Source organism: Juglans regia, chromosome 12, assembly GCF_001411555.2.
Source record: "Juglans regia cultivar Chandler chromosome 12, Walnut 2.0, whole genome shotgun sequence".
NCBI classification, from domain to species: domain Eukaryota; kingdom Viridiplantae; phylum Streptophyta; class Magnoliopsida; order Fagales; family Juglandaceae; genus Juglans; species Juglans regia.
In genome coordinates, this window is record NC_049912.1 from 16535577 (window position 1) to 16557327 (window position 21751).

The 21751-nt window shown below is 38.8% G+C and overlaps 1 protein-coding gene and 1 long non-coding RNA gene across 2 annotated transcripts; both read left to right on the plus strand.

Moving 5' to 3' along the window:
* The first annotated feature begins 3949 nt into the window (after positions 1-3949).
* On the plus strand, positions 3950-6843 carry LOC118344031. The gene is made up of 3 exons (XM_035683768.1): positions 3950-5056; positions 5591-6068; positions 6182-6843. Exons 1-3 carry the CDS (start codon positions 3950-3952, stop codon positions 6841-6843), a joined length of 2247 nt encoding a protein of 748 aa, XP_035539661.1.
* A 2749-nt stretch (positions 6844-9592) lies between these two features.
* LOC108989103 lies at positions 9593-10220 on the plus strand. Its single transcript, XR_001995780.2, has 2 exons — positions 9593-9786; positions 9903-10220. It is a non-coding gene; the product is annotated as an uncharacterized LOC108989103 (long non-coding RNA).
* Positions 10221-21751: the final 11531 nt, after the last annotated feature.

Genomic DNA, 21751 nt, shown 5'->3' on the forward strand with positions numbered 1-21751 from the left:
AAATTTCCTTATATAGGGCTTAATCACACAATTCATTAGCCCTCGAAAAGTAGCTAGAGCGTTAGTGAGCTCAAATGGAATCACAAAAAATTCAAAATGACCCTCATTGGTCTTGAATGCTATCTTGGATACATCTTCTCCCTTCACTCTGATATGATGGTACCCAAATCTAAGATTTAACTTCAAACAATGCATCAAGTAATTCATCAATTACAGGAATTAGGAACTTGTCCTCGAGGGTTTCTTGATTCAAGGCCCTATAGTTTACACACATCCTCTAGCTTCCACAAGCTTTCCTCACCATGAGGACAGGTGAGGAGAATGGGCTCTGACTTGGCCTTATTACTCCTGACTTTAATAAATCTTACAAAGTTTTTTCTATTTTAGTTTTCTGATAAAAAAGATACCTGTAGGGCCAGAGTGAAATAGGTTATGTCCCATTCTTTAACACAATTTGGTGATCACATGATCTAGGAGGTGGTAACTCAGTTAGTTCCTCGAAAAACCCATGAAACTCCTTACGCAAGTCAGTTATATCCTTTTGGATTGTATCATTGTCTTTATTGGTTGTGTAGAAAACAATTGCAAGAACCACCCTTGTTTTCTCAATAAACATGGCTTCAAGAACTAATTCCCATCCTCCATGGAAGTATTTCCCACATGTAATCCCTGCAACCTAACATGAACTCCAATTGTCTGAAATTGCATAGTCATTTCCATGAAATCCCAAACAATAGGCTCAAGTGCTGTCGGCCATTGCAGTCCAAGAAACACATCAAAGCCTCCCCATGGCAATAAATGAAAAGACATGGAAAATCTATTGCCTTGGATCTTAACTTGGGAGTCCTCACATCCCCCTTTACTCACTAGCTTCTCCCAATTAGCCACTTTAACTCGTAAGTGAGGCCCTTCACACACCTTCAACTTAGCAACTTTTGGGTCTAGAAAATTATGGGTGCTGCGAAAATCAACTAGAATAACTACTGGTTGAGCACTAATAACCCCCATGGGATAACCCGAGATAGCATGGATTGACACTAAGTTTTCTTTGTGTTCCTCTATTCCTACCAACCAAACAAAACAATGCAAGCGTTGATGTCTTTTTCGATCTGATGGCTAACAGTTGGTCAGATTACTCATATACGTAACGGTGTTCCCAATGGCATGATGTGCACCCATAGCCTAATAAGTAGAAAAAAATGCAGGAAATAAATAAAACACTTCAGATTTAATATGGTTGTAAGTCATAATAGTATATATTACGAATCCCCCGTCCTCCAGCTGAGGTTTCTCTCTAGATAGAGTTTAGTCTCTTTGACATCCCTGGCTGATCTGAAGAGAAGGCAATGGAGGAGGACCTAACTAAACAGTGGGAAGGCCTCAGCCTTACGGAAAAGGAAAAAGAGGAAGTAATCCTGAACTCTAACTTGTCTGAAGCAACAGAACAATATGGCAAGTTTTGCCTACTGGTCATGATCATTGCAGAGAAAATAGTAAACCGAGAAGCTTTCAAGTCCACTATGGCTAAGATATGGAGGTGTGAGAGCTGGCTCAAGTTTTCAGAGGTAAGGGTGAACAAGTTTCTTATCGAATTTGATAAAGAGGAAGACCTACAGAGAGTCCTCAAGGGAAGACCATGGTCATTCGACAGATGGTTATTATGCTTGCAGGCATTTGAAGGGAATAGGTTCATAAATGAAGTCCTTTTCAACAAAGAGGAGTTCTGGGTACAGGCATATAATTTGCCACTTTCCAGCATGACTTACGAGGTTGGAACTCAGATTGGAGGCTGCATAGGTAGAGTTATTAATGTCCAAGTGGATGAAAGAGGGATTGGTTAGGGGAAATATTTGAGAATAAGGGTGGAAGTCAATATCTCAGAAGCTCTGCCTAGAGGGGTGTTCCTATCATCTGCAGGCAAGAAATCTTGGGTCCATCTCAAGTATGAATGCCTCCCTAACTTTTGCTTCAAATGTGGGGTAATCAAGCATGCTAATTCTAGCTGCTCGTTAAGTTCAACCAGAGAAATTAAGTTGCAGTATGGGGCCTGGCTACGAGCACCTGCAACAAAGGAAAGAGAGAGCACCCACAAAACTTATGGCAATGAAGACACACAGCAGAAAGAAGAAGGTCACTCATGCTGGAAGGAACATGAGGTCAGGGACGATGGTCAAGGAAGCAAGGCCAAATCAACTGTTGAAACCCAGGAAACATGCTTGATTAATGCTGACAACATAGGCAATGGAAAGGCTACTGAAAAGCTGATCTCTCCTAGGCTGTCTACAGAAACATCCAGAAGCCTATTAAGGTAAGCCCCTCTGCACCTAACTCGGAAAGTCCAGGGCTGATACCTCATGTAGAGGACACCTACTCCATGCAAGGCATCGAGATGTGCACTAGGAGTACAATAGAAAAAAAGGAATGAACAAAACCCTTAAGGCAGGCTTGGGCCTTGAGGGTAGTTTGGACCTGATAGCCCAAGCATCATCTTTGGCCCACTTTGTCTCGGGCCAAGTCCAAGAATTGGAGAAATTCAAGAAAAGAATAGGGTGGAAGAGGAAAGCTAGAAACAAAAGCCTTGGAAGCCTTGTAGCAGGGATTGAAGAAGAGAAAGCAAACTACTCAAGTGGTACGAAGAGAGTAGTCAGTAGATCAATGGTAGAAGGGGCAATCCAAGTTCTGAAGAAGGCAAAACATGGGACTTCTTATGCTGGAAATCCTGACAAAATGGAAGTGGTGGAGGCTGTAGTCCAGCCCCACCATGAGCTATGAACTGTCTAAGCTGGAACTGTCGAGGGCTTGGGAACCCTCGGACAGTGAATAATTTGCAACTCATGGTGCAAAATAAGTCCCCAAAATTTGTTTTCTTAATGGAACAAAATGTAACAGATTCAAGTTGGAAACAGTCAAAAGATGGCTAAAGTTTGAAAACAGTTTTGTGGTGGACTCAATAGGTGCAAAGGGAGGACTGGCCTTCCTGTGGAAAGAAGAAGCAGAAGCTGAAGTAGTGTCCTATACACAACATCATATCTCTTTGATAGTAAAGGAAACGAGAGCTGGTGGTTACTGGATTCTTACAGGCTTTTATGGGAACCCAATTACCTCCAAGAGACATGAAAGTTGGAAACTTTTACAAGCACTTACACCTATAAGATCAACTGGCTGGGTATGTATTGGTGACTTTAATGAAATTTTGAGGTATGATGAAAAGTGGGGAGGCCCTTTAAGACCATATAATCAAATGGAGGCTTTTAGAGAGGTAGTGTGCAGGTGTGGACTTAATGATATGGGTTTTATTGGAGGAAATTCACTTGGTCAAATGGGAGATATGGGAAAGCATTCACCAAAGAAAGACTGGATAGAGCCTTCTGCAATAATGCCTGGGCAAACCTATTTGTTAATTCGAAAGTCTATACCCTGCCAGCCCTCAATTCTGACCACAGTCCATTGTGGATTGTGATGGACCTGATGCACCCAAGCTTTCTTAGATCCCAGAGGCCTTTCAGATTTGAAGCAAGGTGGACTTTGAAGGCAAGCTGTTTTAAAGCAGTGGAGGAAGCATGGGACATACCTAGAGTGGCACCAAGCAAAATCTTACAAATTGTGGATGGGCTTAAGTACTACAAACAGAAATTGTCTCAATGGAGTAACCAGCAGAGAGTTGACCATAAGAGAGAAGTCAAAGAACAATTGAATCTTATATCAACCCTACAAGACAGAAATACAGGTCACTTAAATGAAGAGATCAAACAAGCTCAAAAAAGGGTGGATTCCTTGCTGGAAGCTGAAAATCTCAAATGGAAACAAAGAGCAAAACAAAAGTGGCTGAAAGAAGATGACAGAAACACAAAATTTTTCCACCAGTGCGCATCAAAAAGGAGGAAAACAAATGATTAAAAAGCTCCTGGATAACAATAATCAAGAAACTACCTCAAGGGAGGGTATCAACATGCTCTTCCAGGATCATTTCATAGATCTCTTCACCTCCTCCAGCCCCAGCAGTGCAACATCATGTATAGCAACTTTGGGAACCAAAGTGAGTGAAGAACAAAATGAGATTCTGACCAGACCTTACTCTTCTCAGGAGGTAGAAGATGCATTATTCAATATGAATGGCTTAAGCTCCCCAAGACCAGATGGCTTTCCTGCCCTTTTCTATCAAAAGCATTGGCCAGTAGTTGGACAGCAAGTGTGTGATGCAGTGTTGAACGTACTTAACTCGAATGGCAGCATGGGCAGTATCAACAGCACCTTCATAGCACTCATCCCAAAGAAGAAAAATCCATTGAAAGTCATAGAGTTCAGACCAATATCATTGTGTAATGTCATTTATAAAATTATTTCCAAAGCTATAGCAAACAGATTAAAAAAGGTTTTACATGGCATCATTTCTCCTTCACAATCTGCCTTTGTTCCAAACAGATTAATCACTGATAATGTTATTGTAGCTTTTGAAGCTTTTCATACCATGAATTGTAAAATGACAGGGAAAGAAGGCTACATGGCCCTAAAGCTTGATATGAGCAAGGCATACGATAGAGTGGAATGGAGCTTCCTAAGAGTTGTCCTCTACAATCTGGGTTTTAGCAGCCAATGGGTGGAACTAGTGATGAAGTGCATTGAAACTGTTTCATATGCTCTCATGGTGAATGGTGTCCCTCAACCTGAATTCTATCCCACAAGAGGACTCAGACAAGGTGATCCATTATCACCATATCTCTTTATACTTTGTGCTGAAGCATTGAGTAATTTAATTCATAAAGCTGAAGGAAACAAGTTGATACATGGGGTTACAGTTGCAAGAGGGAAGATTAGAATATCCCACCTTTTCTTTGCAGACGATAGTCTTTTGTTTTGCAAAGCCAATGCGGTTGAATGGGGAAACTTGGTTAACTTACTTAGATCCTATGAGATGGCATCTGGGCAAAGACTAAATCTAAAGAAGACCTCTATCATGTTCAGTCAAAACACAGCAAGGTCCACTCAAGATTATATCCTGTCAATAGCAGGAAGGAGGTCAGCTATGCCTTATGAAAAGTACTTAGGCTTGCCTTCTGTAATGGGGAAACATAGGATAAAATCTTTTAAAGTTATTTTGGATAACATCAGGTTGAGACTTAGTAACTTCAAAGTTCGAACCTTATCTCAGGCTGGGAAATAAATCTTCATAAAAGCAATCATCCAATCCCTCCCCACCTACACCATGAGTGTTTTCAAATTGCCAAAAACTCTTCTTCAAGCCATCAACAGTGTTATACAAAATTTCTGGTGGGGACAACAAGATAAGGAACATAAAATACACTGGATTTCATGGAAGAGAATGGGACAAGCAAAATCAGTAGGGGGCTTGGGTTTTAGGGACCTTGAATGCTTCAATGTAGCCATGTTATCTAAGCAATGTTGGAGACTTATCCAAGACCCTAATTCCCTAGTTGCCAGAGTGCTGAAGGCAAAATATTTCCCATCCCTAACTCTACATACAGCAAAGATTGGCTCTAAACCATCCTTTGTATGGAGAAGTTTGATGGCTGCCAGGCATGATCTCGAGGCTGGATCCTTCTGGAGGGTGGGAACAGGTTCATAAATAAAGATATGGGGAGACAAATGGCTGGATCAATCTAACCGGAGGAAAGTCACAAGTCCAGTCAAGAACCTAGATGAGAATGCAAAGGTTGATGTCTTAATTGACCCTGAAACAAAGAGGTGGAAACAAGATCTAATTCAAGATACTTTTGAGGTGAGGGAAGCACAACTGATAATGGAAACTCCTATCAGTGCTATGGCTACTGGGGACAGAATCATTTGGCATGGGACAAAGAATGGTTCTTTTTCAGTGAGGAGTGCTTATCACATGGAAAATGATAGAGAGGTGGCTGCTCAAGGTCAAGCTTCAACCAGTAATAGTCTCAAGGAAGTCTGGAACAGGATATGGCAGATACAAGCTACACCAGGAGACAAAACCTTTTTGTGGAGAGCCTGTCAGGAGGCCCTTCCCACTCAGTACAACTTGTACAAGAAGAGAGTAGTGAGTGATCCTATATGCCCTATCTGTAACAGAGAAGAGGAAAGTGTGCAACATGTTCTGTGGAGTTGTGAAGCAGCTAAGGGTGTATGGAGTCAATGCTCCAAAAGGATTCAGAAATGTTCCTTTCCAATGCTCCAAAGAATGGTTCTTTTTCAGTGAGGAGTGCTTATCACATGGAAAATGATAGAGAGGTGGCTGCTCAAGGTCAAGCTTCAACCAGTAATAGTCTCAAGGAAGTCTGGAACAGGATATGGCAGATACAAGCTACACCAGGAGACAAAACCTTTTTGTGGAGAGCCTGTCAGGAGGCCCTTCCCACTCAGTACAACTTGTACAAGAAGAGAGTAGTGAGTGATCCTATATGCCCTATCTGTAACAGAGAAGAGGAAAGTGTGCAACATGTTCTGTGGAGTTGTGAAGCAGCTAAGGGTGTATGGAGTCAATGCTCCAAAAGGATTCAGAAATGTTCCTTTCCAATCTCCTCGATGATCCAACTTTTCAGCTCACTAACCAAGGTACTGAGTCCAGAGGAACTTCAAGAATTTGTGATGATAGCAAGGAAAATTTGGTGGAGAAGAAACTCATTTATTTTCAAGAAAGAGTTTGTTCACCCGAACCACATTGTAAGAGAGGCAAGAGCAGTGTTAGAGATGTTGTCAGAGAAGAACCTAGACCAATGCACCAACCAAATCTCCCCCCCAACGGTTTCATGGCAAGCTCCTCCAACGAATTGGTTCAAGATTAACTGGGATGGGGCAGTTGACAAAGGCAAGGGACTGATTGGAATAGGAGTAGTGATAAGGAACAGCCTTGGCTAGGTAATTGCAACAATGAGGCAGAGGAAAAAGCTCTACCCTGACCCTCTACTGGCCGAATCATATGGGGTTCTACAAGCTGTCAAAGTGGCATGGGAGATTGGTTTGAAACAGATCATACTCGAGGGTGACTCATTGCAAGTCACAAAGGCTTTGGCCGAAGATAGAGAAGTGCTGAGTAGCTCAAGTATGTTCTGGAGTGAGGCTAGATGTTATCTCAATCTGTTTGATAAATGGGAAGTTTCTCATGTTAGGAGAAATGGCAACCATATAGCCCATTTACTTGCAAAAGATGCTCTTACTATATCTGATTTCATTGTAACTTTGGAGGATCCTCCAACTTGTATTGCAACTTTTCTTTAATGGAATGGATTAAGAGTTTTACTTTCAAAAAAAAAAAAAATATGGTTGTAAGTGAAAGGTCGAACCTCCCTTCATCTTGCTCTTAGATTTACCATTTTTCTTTTGCTTTTTTCTTTCTTCTTAGTCAGTACGTATGTTGGTCTTGTCCCATCAAAATTTTGAGAGTCTTCATAGTATCAGTCCCTAGTTAGGTTTTGTCCTCAATTGAAAGATTACTAAAACATCAAAAATATTGATATACCACATATGTAAACTAAAAGGTCTACAAAGAGCAAGCATATGAACTGGTTTTTCTACCAGAAAGGATAATCAGACTAGGAAGAGTACTTTCTAGACACACAATGCATGATGACGTGAGTCATTCTTGAAAACTTAATGCGTGGAAGGCCTTGAAGAAGAAAAAGAAGATCAAGAAAGTAGCACAGAGTATGAGACTGAGGAAGCTGGAAAAGGCAGCAACACAAGATTGGAATGGTTGAATGAAAATTAAAATTGACTCAAATTACAAGCTTCGATCAGGTTTTAAAACAATCCGACTCCTCCCCAAAAACCCTTCAATTCTGTAGCGGTACGTCCCTTTTAGCATGCTAAAACAACATTATATTTCATGTAAAAAAATTATTTATTTTATTTCTGATCGAGTCTAAGTTTCTTGTAGAAGAGATCCGGGGAATGATCATTTCAAAGACGACCTCTGACAATAAGCTTTCATCCCATAAATTAAACAGATAATAAATCATTACATTAATTCGAAAATATATATCACGTTTTATAACTTCTCTTTTTACATTAAAGGTATAATAATATTCTGGAATTAATGTTTAATAATATATATATATATATATTTATATGTGTGTAGTCATAACTCTTTTATAACTATTATACAACTCTATTTTAAATGAGAGCTATTTTTTTAAGTATCATTTAAGAAATTTTCCATCATTTAAGAAATAATTTTAAAATTATTGTAAAAAATGTTTGTATCTTATATATCATATTTCATAATGAAAACATGAAATTGATATTAACATTAAATATTTCAATAATAAAATTCAAAAACCAAAACAAAAACTGGAAAACATAAAAAGATAAAAAAAGAAATGGAGAAAAAAAAAAACTAAATACACAAACACTAAGATAAAAACATAAATTTATAATAAGAAAAACTCTCACAAAATATCCCACTCCTTTCCACTAGGCGGATCAGGTGAAGAGCCGAAGAGCTAGGCTGGTTAATTAGATCGATCGTCGACCTAATTCCCAACCACCGCCCATTGAGATTTTAAATTGATAAAATTATGAGTAATGTTAGGTTAAAGTCGTAAATAGACAAATTTTATGCAGATTTTTTTATAAAAAAGTAAATCCCATTAAATAAAAATATATATATATTTTTTTTTACTTTTTTAATATAGAATCATTTTTTTTTACAAAATGTTGGAGCACCCTTGTTGTACAAATCATTTGTCTAAAATTATAGCCAGTCTTTTTTTGTTTGGCAGTGTATAATCATTTCAATGCTTACTTTTGTTTTCCTTTTCTTAAGTCAATATCCTTGTACAAATCAAGTGTATGATTTTGAGTCTTGATCTTCTCATTATTCATGTCGTGTTACAATTCATGTAATGGTTGTCTCGATTGTTTTTGCAGATAAGATGAGACGAGACGAATTGAAAGAAAAACTGAAAATTAAATAAAATATTATTAAAATATATTATTTATTTTATTTTGTGTAGAAATATAAAAAAAAAAATTACAATAATGAGATGAGATGTGTTGTAAAGTTAAACGAGACTATAAGCCATATTTAAATGATCTGAATCCATAATATATATATATATATATATATATATATGCAAAAGTATTATTTCTCATATTTAAATTATTTCCCATCTAAAGAAATATAAAAAATCTAACACAGTGGAGGCCACGCCCCTTGGCTCCATTCAAAAAGATTAGGAAGCAGGTGGATTCGTAAGTCATCTCAACTCATCTTAACTCATCTCATTATTATTCATTACTATTCAGCAACTTTAACTCACAAATCTCACTGCTATTCATAACTCATCTCATTACTATTCATAATCCATCTCAGCTCATCTCAAGTTATCTCAAGTCATCTTCAAATCCAAACATTTTCTAAAAGTTTGTTGCTTTATTACTTTGTAGTAACCTGCAACCAGCTGGTAGAAGTCGTCTTTAGTTTTGTCGTTTGCTTTACTGCTTTTACGTACTAATTTATATATAATTTATTCCTTTACCTAAACCCATAAAACCCTAATTAAGGGCATATTATTTTTATATTATATTATATATATATATTACTAATAATATATATAATTAAACGTATATATTATTTGAATTAAGGGCTCTAATAACCTAGTTTATCACCATTGAACACCCCTCCTCATAAAACCCTTATAAAGCTCCTCTTAAGAGATAAGGTCCATGAGGAATTTAAGTGGCACTGGCAGCAAATTAAGATGGCTGATCATAAGGTCTCTCTTATCCTCGTTATTGTCCTCTTAATTTCGGTCCAGATGGGAGCTGCCAGCAGAAGGGAAAGGGAAATCATCCTGACCGGTTAGTACTATATATAGACTTAATTCCCTATCTTGTTGGGTAATCTACTTAATTACATATATAGATCCGTATATACGTTGAAGTTGAATGACTCTTGTTTTTGTTGGCTGTGGCAGGAGAAAAGGAAAGACACCGCAAAGAGTATTTCCATGTGAGTAAAGTGATCCGGCGCCCTCCTCATTGCTCACCACGGGAGCCACCATACGGTAGAGGAAGCCCAAGACCGAGAAGGCGATGCCCCCTCCCCCCGGCAGAGACTACTCGAGACTAAAGCATACTATTATCGTGCATGATCTTTGTTTTCTTAGATTGTTTCTTGGTGGTGGTGGTGATTTTTATTGTGTATTTTGCAGCTGATCATCCCAATTTAAAAAGGCTCTGAAAATAAGCTCTTCTTTTTAAAAATGCAATGGACAATAAATTATTCAAATCCACATGACTGTTTGAAATTGAAAACGAGCTCAAGAGTCAAGATTGCAGATAATTTGGCTTGTGAGCAATCCCATCATAAATATTCCAAGAAGATGTCATTTCCCTGGGACGAAAATGTGTATTTTCAAGTACTCCAATTGCAAGGAGAGATAGAATCAGAGAGAAGTTTGGAAGAGAAAGCATCGACGCAAATCTCATAATTATTTAGTCCAATTCTAACCTAAACTTTACCAACTCAGAGTCAAAATCTCTTTCTCTAAATTATGGACAATTATATTTTAGAATTGGGGTATTTTTATAAAATGCTAATACAATCCATAACACCAATCTTAATAAATAAGAGAAATTCTTATTGCAGTCCCCGAATGTGGACTGCGTTGCAAGTTTAAATGAAACAGCGTGTTTACTCACCCATGCTGAAACAACCCCCTTCACCCAAATGAAATTGAAGTCGCCCCCCTCGCCCAGATACCAAGATGAAATCCCCCCGGCCCCTCGCCCCATCACCGTCACCGTTAAAGTCGCTATCGCCACTCATGCTACGTCGTCATCCCCTTTCTTGCTTGGATGTGTTTGGTTTTGGTAATTCGTAAATGTGCCAGGTTGTGGAAAATCGTTGAATATGTAGATTGGTTCTGTAAATTTGTTCCCTGGTAAGTTTGGTTCTTTTAAGTAAATTATTTAATTAAATAAGTACTCAAGTTAAGTAAGGAAAATACAACTTTTTTACGCTGGCATCATTCCTACCTACAGCATTGCTTTCTACTTTACAAAGGCAATCTGAGAACACAATATCAAGAAAAAGAATATGAAAGCCTGCTTTTAAGGCATTAGTCTTGCATCCATTAGTTGGGACCTAAAGACAGCAATGAGTTCAAGTTACCAAGAAGCAACCGAGCAGCCCACTAGAAGGCTTTCTATTGTTTAATTTAATCTTTTGACACTTCCATTCCATTGTTGCCATATTTACCAAGAAGCAACATTTCAACTCCACGGCAAACACCCAAACTCCACGGCAAGAGAAGAATTTAGAATAGCACATTAATTAGGCTCCAAAAACGTAAATCAAAATTAAGAAAAGTGATCAAAATAATATGAAAGGGGAATAAACAAAAAAAAAAAAAAAAACCTTGAGGAAAGCAATGGAATGGGAGCTGTGCTTTGTGTCTGTTTTGAATGGATAGACATCTTCAACAACACTGGAAAAATTGGCGGGCATTCTCTTTATCGATTCAACCCAAACCCTGCTGGGTCAGGGGATATTTAGGCCTCAGGTGTCTTGCTCGGCCATGGAGGTCCAGGCTTGGGAAAACACCATGCGAGCCTCTGTGAGTGTTGAAGCCCTTCCAAGATTAGATGAGATCAGATGAGTTGTGAAAACAAACGAGGCCATAATCCATATTTAAATGATCTGAATCCATAAAAAAAAATATGCAAAAGTATTATTTCTCATATTATAGTTTGCATCATTAATTCTTTCCCATCAAAAGAAAAATCAAACACAGTAGAGGCCCTGCCCCTTTCCTCCATTCAAAAAGATTAGGACGCAGGTGGAAGTTCTTTTAATTAAAAGCTTGTTGCTTTATTACTTTGTAGTAACCAACCAATTTTGATTAGTATTTTAACCTATATAGATAATGGTGGTACAATTAACTAACAAGCTATATAAATGTATATAAAGATCCTCATAAGAGATAAGGTCCATAAGGAGTTTGAGTGGCAGCAAGTTAAGATGGCTCACAAGGTCTCTCTTATCCTCGTTATTGTCTTCTGAATTCCAGTCCAGATGGGAGCTACCAACAGCAAGGAAATCATCTTGTCCGGTTAGTACTATATATAGACTTAATTCTCTTGTTGGGTAATCTACTTACTTAATAGATATAGATCTGTACGTTGAAGTTGAACGATTCTTGTTTTTGTTGGCTGTGGTAGAAGAAAAGGAAAGACACCGCAAAGAGTACTCTGATGTGAGTAAACCCCGGAGCCCTCCTCATTGCTCACCACGGGACCCACCATGCGCTAGACCAAGAAGACGGAGAGGGCGATGCTCCCCACCAGCAGAGACTCGAGGCTGAAGCAAACTATTATCCTGCATGATCTTTGTATTCTTAGATTGTTTATTGGTGGTGGTGATTTTTATTGTGTATTTTGAAGCTGATCCCAATTTAAAAGGCTCTAAAAATAAGCTGTTCTTTTTAAAAATGCAATGGACACTAACTTATTCAAATGTGTTGATGTCATGTTTCGCTGGCCTGGGCAACTCCACGTTGTCTGCACTCAGATTCTTCTTAGCCTGCAAGGACGATAAGGGGACCTCATGGTCCATGGTACGTCCGACGCTCAAGTTAGTCTCAATTTAGGAGATGTAGAGAGAAAGTAGTAGAAATGTATGTAGATGTTAACCTTTTTGTCAATTGCTGGAGGCGTCTATTTATACCTATTGGTCTAGTCTCCATGGTAGTGGGGTGTTGCTCTGTAGAAGATCGGATATTTGTGCTGCCATCTCATTAATGCGGCATGCTTTCCTCTCTAAGCTTCATATCCTTCATTAATGCAGCGTTCCTTCCTTAGTTTTTCTTCTCTGTTCTGTCATGTATGGGTGTCAAAATTTAGAGTCGGTAAGTATACTTCTCCGTCGATTAGTGGGTTTCCAGTCTATCTTCCTTGCCCATATGTTTGCCATGGTTTCCTATCTACCCATTATCTTTAGTTGGGCATTTGAAGTATACTCAGTCCAGCCCGGATCCCATATCTTGGCTAGAGCCCGGGCTTGGGTCTGACCCAGAGGATAACTCCCCTCATGGTACCTCGAGAATTTTTAGCACCCTTTGGGGGGCTGGAAATTATGAAGAAAATCTTTTTTATGTCCCTTTGAATTCAAGCCGAGGGGCTTTTATGGAGGGTAGTGATATCTGCACGTGCATATTCACCCATGATATTTGCACGTGCATATGGCTGACCATCACCTTCCTATGCGTAGAACTAATGGTTGTTCCCGCCCTCATTAATTGAAGATATCCCCTCAGATGGACCACTGTGCCTAAACGCACCATTTGGGGTTGGTTCGTGTGAGGTATGCGCTTTGTTGGTGACTGTTGATCTGATTTCCCTCAACTGACACATCCCTTCGGATTTCGTGTTATCGTTTAAGAAGTCCAGCCGTCCTCTCGCACTATTTAAGCCCATTACCTCCTTCTTTTTCTCCCCTTTACCATTTCCTTTTATTCCAGACCTTTCTTTCGTCTTCTTCTTTGCACCTTCATCATCTTCCTTTTTTGAAACTTCAAAGTTCTAACCTCTCATTCCTTCTACCATGACTAACCGAGGTGAGACTGAAGCCCATTTCAACTAATTTGCTAGGAAATGATGGTTGTCCATCATGACTAGTGATGACCTTCATGCATACCGTAGGTTATACAAAATCCCTATGGATACCGTTTTGGAAGTTCTTGGTCCTCGTGTCACTGTGGTGGATGCTGAGGGACTAGTGAGAGGAGTTGCTCTTTACCTCTTCCTGTTCTCCAACAAACTGCGGCTATCGTTATGTCGCCCTATCAGGGACATTTTGGACCTCTTGGGATTGGCCCCGGCATAGCTCAATCCCAATGCCTGGCACTTGATGATGGCTAGTTGTATTGCCTTTCAGATAGCCCTTGGTGGTTCCTCGAAGAATTATCTCGATTTGACAGCTCAAGAGTTTTTCGATGTATCTCATCAATTGGCTTAACAGGAATATCTGTACTTTCCAATCCCAATCTTTGGAGAAATGCTTTGTCTCCCTGGAAAAGCGTCATTCTTCGATAAAAGAGTGGCAACGTCATTTCTTTTTTGTTTCTGGTTCAGGCTGAGAGTTCCCAGAAGAGGAGTTGAAAGGTCAGGAGTTCCCAGTCTGAGCGGTCTGGGCAAAGTGCCTAGTTCCAAATCTCTTTCCATCAAACTATCAGAGAGAGAAGAACTTAGGGTTGCCACTGTGATGTCTTGGCCGGCGACTCACCCCACCCTTTATGAGTCTAATATGTTGCTGACGAACACTAACATTCGACGTTACAGTGTTGAGCGAATATGGAAACTCAGGTGCAATGGGAAAAATTAACTAACAAATCTGACCAACTTATATGTGAGTCACAGATGACATAACAAACCGAAAAATTAAAAAACATGATTCAATTCGAATTCTTTTACGTTAGCTTGATGAGCTGTTTTGACTGAGCTTTCCAGCACCACAAATCATCTTCATCCGATATCAAACTCAAAAGTCATCATGACTATTTTACTTCGACTAGGTCTATATATCTCACTAAATCTAATAGACTAGTTGGTATTTCAGGGAATTTTGCTCCGATCTCAACATGGACTTTACCCAATATAATTCAAAATCAATTAAACTAAGCTTTGACATAAGAATAGTGTTGTACATAATAGACTGTTGTACATAAGCCCGATGGGCTCAGTAGCAAGAAGTGGAGACACATGTCTATGCTTCATGAAACGACATCCTTTCCTTCTCTGGAAGTGCTACCTATGCAAGATCCGTTGCAAGGGGAGTTCCAAAAAAAGAACTTAGGTTGTGTTAATTTTTTTTTTTTGTTTGAACTTATAATTTTACATAAACGCTCACCATTTCAAACAACAATTGTAAAAAGTTTATGCGTATAATATCATTACCCATGTTAAAAAATATCATAAATTCCTGTTTGATCGGATTATTGTAGAAAGTGAGAAGTTTTATTTTATTTTTTTATTTTGTATTTTCCCTCACAGATATATAGAACTCAATTAGTTTTGAATCTAGTTAGTTTCCTTCGGTGTTATTTGAACACTTGTCCCACGCTAAAAAGGTTGAATATTATTGGCCACACATGGTTATGATGTCATCAAGGACAAAGTTAATAATTAGTTGCTGGACACACCTTGTCGCAAAGCTGCATTGGTGCTGTTGGCACACATAATAATGAATTTTTGCACCATCAACTAATATTAAATTTGTTAATCTCCTATTTTTTTAGTTTTTTTCTGGCATTAATCTACTTTATTAGCTTTCCGCGTTTCTTTTTTTAATTCGGGTATTCTGCTAAGAGTATGACATACAGTTTGTTGGTTGTTATCGAAGGAACTACACCATGGCGTGATGATAAGAACTTAGGTTGTGTTTAGGTACTTCATTACTATTTAATATTTTATTATTTGTTATTATTGTTTACTATTATTTAATATTTTATCAATATATTTTTATTATTTTTTTACTATTATTTATAAATCATCTGAGATCATCTTATTATCCAAACGTAATCTTAAAATTGTTGTCAGTTGACATACCATTGGTTGGGGCCATGGCCCTTAGTGCCCCATGCCAAGATCGGAGCCAAACTATGGGGTGATCCCCTACTTTAAGCCAGCTTGAGTCTGCCCATGTGCAATGGACCCCAACAAGCTAGCTAGGCACCTGGCCCACTTTTGTGTCTATTGACAAATATGGTAATCAGAAACCCCGATTGAATCATTGTCCATTGAAGTTGAAAGTGCAAAATACCTATTTTTATAGGAAATTTATTATACATTAGTTATTATTCACTCTCACACTTTATACTTATAGTTTTTTCATAAGATGTAGGAGTGTTTTTAATAAATAAAGTATGAGGTATTTTTCATAGAGTGTGAGATGTAAGATGGTGAATAGTGGTTGTTGAGAAAAAATTTTCCTTTTGCAAACTCAAGTAAAAAAAACATCCAGGAAATTTTTATCTAAATAATTCTCATTTTTCTTACCTAATTTCACAAAACGCAATAAAACAAGTCTCAATTTTTTTCTAAAACAAGCTCATGCCTTTATTAGGACTGTGCTGGAAGTGCAAGGAAAAGGAAAAATAAAAGAGAAGCAAGAAAAAAACTTGAACTGGATACATATGAACAATGTGAAGAATCCAAACTTTCTCAATTGGCAAAAAAGAAATGGCTTCTAGAAGGTGATTAGAATGCAAAATTCTTCCATGCAGTTGTTAACCAACGGAGAAAAAAATAAAGCTATATCTAACATGCAGGTAGAGAATGGTTATGATGTCATCAAGGACAAAGTTAATAATTAGTTGCTGGACACACCTATTTTTTAGTTCTTTTCTGGCATTAATCTACTTTATTAACTTTTTATGTTTCTTTTTTTAATTCGGGTATTCTGTTATGTACCTTATTCTTCTTCCTCTTTAATCTTCACAAATCTATCAATTCCGTTTCATACAAATACTCAGAATCTTAGAATGTTACAAACTCAAGAATGGAAATACTCAGAATGGAAGATTGAAATCACAATCTTATTGAAGTAAACGAGAGAGATTTTCGAGCAATCTCCAAGCTCCTTACAAAGACTGTTTAAAGAAGAAAAATCATGCCCGATTACACAATCGCGCCCCTATTTATAGAAAAACTCTAACAGAAATAACAGACAACTCGGGAAAAGCTTCCCAATTAAAGAAGAAAGACAAAACAACGCCGTCTAAGCTTATTTCTATAAGCTACCACCAATTCAACGAACCGTTTCATTAAAACTCAACCCTTTGTAACGCAGCGTTTTACTTAATACTGAACGCACCGTATTGAAGAGCCGTTAAAACCGTTACTCCTGAACAGCTATTCCTTCGATGCCCCACTGCAGATTCCACAAGGCTCAACCCCGAATCCCACATGACATTCTCCCCCTCTCAAAGGACTTGCCCACAAGGCCTTCAACCCAAATCCCACATGACATTTTATAAAACGGTACCCACCAAATGGGGATATAGTTGCCTCAATTTCCACAAACATTCCCAAGAAGAATCCTCAGGAGCAGCCCCTACCCAACTCACCAACACTTCAGTCATAGCTTTGTTACCCTTCTGCTGTACTCTGCGATCAATGATTTCTTGTGGCTCAGGTTGCAAAAGACCACTAGAATCAGTTGGAGGCAAGATTGGCAAAGGAATGACATGCTGCCCCACTTTATTTTTAAACAAGAAACATGGAAAACGGGGTGGATTTTTGAAGATGATGGTAAATCAAGTTTGTAAGCGACTGACCCCACCTTCTGCAGAATTTGGAATGGCCCATAAAACCTTGGAGCTAATTTCATGTTGTGGCACATAGCCACAGTCTTTTGCCTATAAGGCTGCAGTCTTAAGAAAACCCAATCACCAACCTGAAAAAATCTTTATGTTCTCCCTTTATCAGCAAAAAACTTCATCCTGTGTTGGGCCTTTGCCATATTCTCCTTCAATAACCTGAGCAATTCATCCCTTGTTCTCAACTGCTGGTCAACAGCATGATTGGAGGAAATTCCAGGCACATAAGAGAGAAGCTTAAGTGGTTCATAACCATAAAGAGCCTCGAAAGGAGTCATCTGAATAGAAGAGTGTAGAGTAGTGTTATAACACCACTCAGCCATAACCAACCATGAAGACCAGACTTTTGGTTGTTGACTGCAGTAACATCTCAAATATCCTTCCAAGCATTTATTTAATGCTTCGGTTTGGCCATCAGATTGAGGATGATATGAGGATGTAAAGTCCAAGGAAACACCTTGCAAGTGAAATAGTTGCTTCCAAAAAGAGCTTGTAAAAACAGCATCTCGGTCAGAAACTATAGATCTAGGTAGACCATGCAACTTAAAAACCCCATTAAAAAACACATGAGCTACTTTAACAGTTGTGTAAGGATGGGAGAGAGGAAAGAAATGAGCAAATTTAGTCAACCTGTCCACCACAGACAGCACTACAGAAAGGCCATTAGAAAGGGGTAAACCCTCAATGAAGTCCATGGAGATATCAAGCCATGGAGAGTCAGGAACAGGTAAGGGTTGTAACAACCCAGGATACTTCACATTCTCACTTTTACTGACTTGACAAATTTCACATTCCTTGACTAATTTCCTCACATCCTTCCTCATGCCTGGCCACCAAAAATCCCTTCGTGCCCTTTGAAGAGTCTTGTGATAACCCACATGACCAGCTTGTGGATTGTCATGAATGTATTGCAATATCTTAGGCAGAATAGATGAAGAGGGAACAACTACCAATTTCCCTTTTCTGAGTAGCAACCCTTGTTGAACAGAAAAGTGTTTTGGTCCATGGTGACCTTGCTATAACTTAGGAACCAATTCAACATAGTTAGGACATGAAGAATAACTCTGCTTGAGTTCTTCAATCCACAAAGGAGTGGGAAAATAAATCATAGCCATCACAGTTTGTTCCTGCTCATCTTTCCTCGAAAGGGCATCAGCAACCAAATTTTCCTTGCCCTGCTTATAATGCACAGTAAAATCATAACCAATGAGTTTGGAAACCCATTTATGTTGTGCCTTAGTACCAATTTTTTGTTCCACCAAAAACTTTAGAGCTTGTTGGCCAGTCTTAATCTGAAAGGAATGGCCCAGCAGATAGGGTCTCCATCTCTAAACAGTTGATACTAAAGCCAACAATTCTTTCTCATATGTTGATAATAACAAAACTTTCCCTTTCAAGGCTTTGCTATAAAAAGCTATGGGTTGAGACTCTTGCATCAAGACTGCCCCAAGACCCATACCAGAAGCATCACACTCAATGGTGAAGACCTTTGTGAAATCAGGCAACCTCAAAACAGGAGGGTTGCTAACAGCTGTTTTCAACAATTCGAAAGCAACAGCAGCCTTATCATTCCAACAAAAAGAATTTTTCTTCAACAAATTTGTTAAGGGAGCTGCTATTGACCCATAAGCCTTGATAAATTTCCTGTAGTAGCCTGTTAATCCTAAAAAACCTCTCAAAGACTTCAAGGTTGTAGGAACAGGCCAATTCACCATAGCTGCAGTCTTTGCTGGATCTGTTTGTACTCCATTCCCAGATATGATATGGCCCAAATACTCAACTTCTTGTACTCCAAACTTGCACTTTGACATCTTGGCATAAAGAGTATGTTGTCGCAATGTACTCAAAACAGTCCTTACATGCAATAGATGCTCAGCCATATCCTTACTGTATATGAGAATATCATCAAAAAAAACCAAGACAAACATTCTCAAGAAAGGCTTGAAAATATGGTTCATTAAACCTTGAAATGTAGCAGGGGCATTAGTGAGGCCAAATGGCATCACTAAGAACTCATAATGGCCCTCATGAGTTCTAAAAGCTGTTTTTGGAATATCCCCTTCCCTCACTCGAATTTGATGGTATCCAGCTCTTAAATCCAACTTGGAAAAAATTCTAGCCCCAAACAGTTCATCCAGCAATTCATCTATAACTGGAATTGGAAATTTGTCTTTGATAGTTTCCTGGTTTAAGGCCCTATAATCGATGCACATACGCCAAGTTCCATCAGCTTTCTTGACCAACAGTACAGGAGAAGAAAATGGACTTTGGCTAGTCCTGACCACACCAGATTGTAGCAAGTCATTGACAATCTTTTCAATCTCAGACTTTTGATAATGAGGATACCTGTATGGTCGAACTGAAATAGGAGAAACACCCTCCTTGAGGATGATTGGATGATCAAAGGCTCTTCTTGGAGGCAACCCCACAGGTTCAGCAAAAACATCAGAGAACTCCTTGAGTAAGTCAGTCATGGGTCCTGTTACACAAACCTCCTCATTGTGCTGCTCAACAGGGATCAACTGCAACAACCAACCCTGTTTATTCACAAAAGGGGACTTAAGGCCTGAGATGCCAGACATCATTTGTATACTAGCATAGTTTAACCCTTGTAAGTGTACCAATTTACCATTCCACTCAAACTGCATGGACATATAACCAAAATTCCAAGAAATAGAACCCAAGGTCTTCAACCATTGAACCACGAGGACAACATCACATCCTCCCAAAGCCAGAACATGGAAAGGCACAGAAAATCTAGAGTCTTGAATCTTAAATGTTTCCATTCCACAACCTTGACTCAAAATCTTCTCACCATTGGCCACTCTGACTTGCAAACTAGAGGCATGGTGTATTCTCAATTTAGACCCCTGGACCACTAAAGGATCCACTAAATCATGTGTGCTCCCCGAGTCTACTAAAATTTCAACAGCACAAGAACCTACACATCCATGTAATCTCATAGCATTAGCACTACTAGAACCAGAAATAGCATTAACAAACACTTCTAAGGTATCAGCAACTATAGGATCTGGTTCTGCATCTTCGATACACAAAGGCCCTTCACCATCAGACTGGTTTAAGTCATCAACATCAGCTTGAATGAAGTAAACCTTAGGCTTTTTACAAACATGATTGGGATTCCATTTTTCTTCACAATGAAAGCATAAACCCTTCCTTCTCTTCTCATCCATGTGAGAGGCATTCACTTTCCTCCAAGGAAGAGCATTCTTGCTGCCTTCCTCACCAAGATCTTTAAGGGCATTCTGATTAACTGGCCATTTCTCAGCAAAATGAGGATTTGGTCTCCAAGGTTTCCTTGAAGAAAACACATACTCTTCCTTTAGCTTGGCCAAGCCAAGGGCAGCTCCTAAATTCATGGGATTAAACATTTTAACAGGGATTCTAATGTCATCTTTCAAGCCACTGATATAACAGCTCATTTTATGTCTATCAGACAAGCCTTTCAGCCTGTTAGACAATGCCTCAAATTGAGTGGTATACAGACCAACAGAACTAGTCTGTTTCAATAGCGTGAAAGCCTCCATTGGATCATCAAATGCTGATGGTCCAAACCTAGTTTGCATAGCCACCACCAAGGTCTCCCAAGAGTTAAATTGGCCCGAATCCAAGGCATTTTGGTACCATACCAATGCCTCATCTTCCATATGATGTGATGCCACCATTAACTTTTGATGGAAAGGTACTTGAAAGCAATCAAAGTATTGATTAGCTTTAAAGATCCATCCCGCAAGATCAAGACCATTAAAATGAGGAAAATCCAACCTAAATCCTTTCTGAAATCCACCTCTTCCCTCATGAGTTCTAAGAGGTTGATCTCTATCGCGAGATACCTCTCTATCCAAATGAGACATGTCATTCACAGATTCCATAACAGAGCGCAACATATCGGAAAGTTGATCTAACCTTTCTGTTATCCCTGAGATAGTGTGCTGATGATGTTGAAGCTGTAATTGGACTGCTTCATACTGTTTCTGAGATGCATCCTGCTGACCTTTAATTGCGCCACGCGTTCCTTCTGCCATAGAAATCGCTGATGCAAGGATCGCCTACTGCTCTGATACCAATTGTTATGTACCTTCTTCTTCTTCCTCCTTAATCTTCACGAATCTATCAATTCCGCTTCATACAAATACTCAGAACCTTAGAATGTTACAAACTCAGGAATGGAAATACTCAGAATGGAAGATTGAAATCACAATCTTATTGAAGTAAATGAGAGAGATTTTCGAGCAATCTCCAAGCTCCTTACAAAGACTGTTTACAGAAGAAAAATCATGCCCAATTACACAATCGCGCCCCTATTTATAGAAAAACTCTAACAGAAATAACAGACAACTCGGAAAAAGCTTCCCAATTAAAGAAGAAAGACAAAACGACGCCGTCTAAGCTTATTTCTATAAGCTACCACCAATTCAAACGAA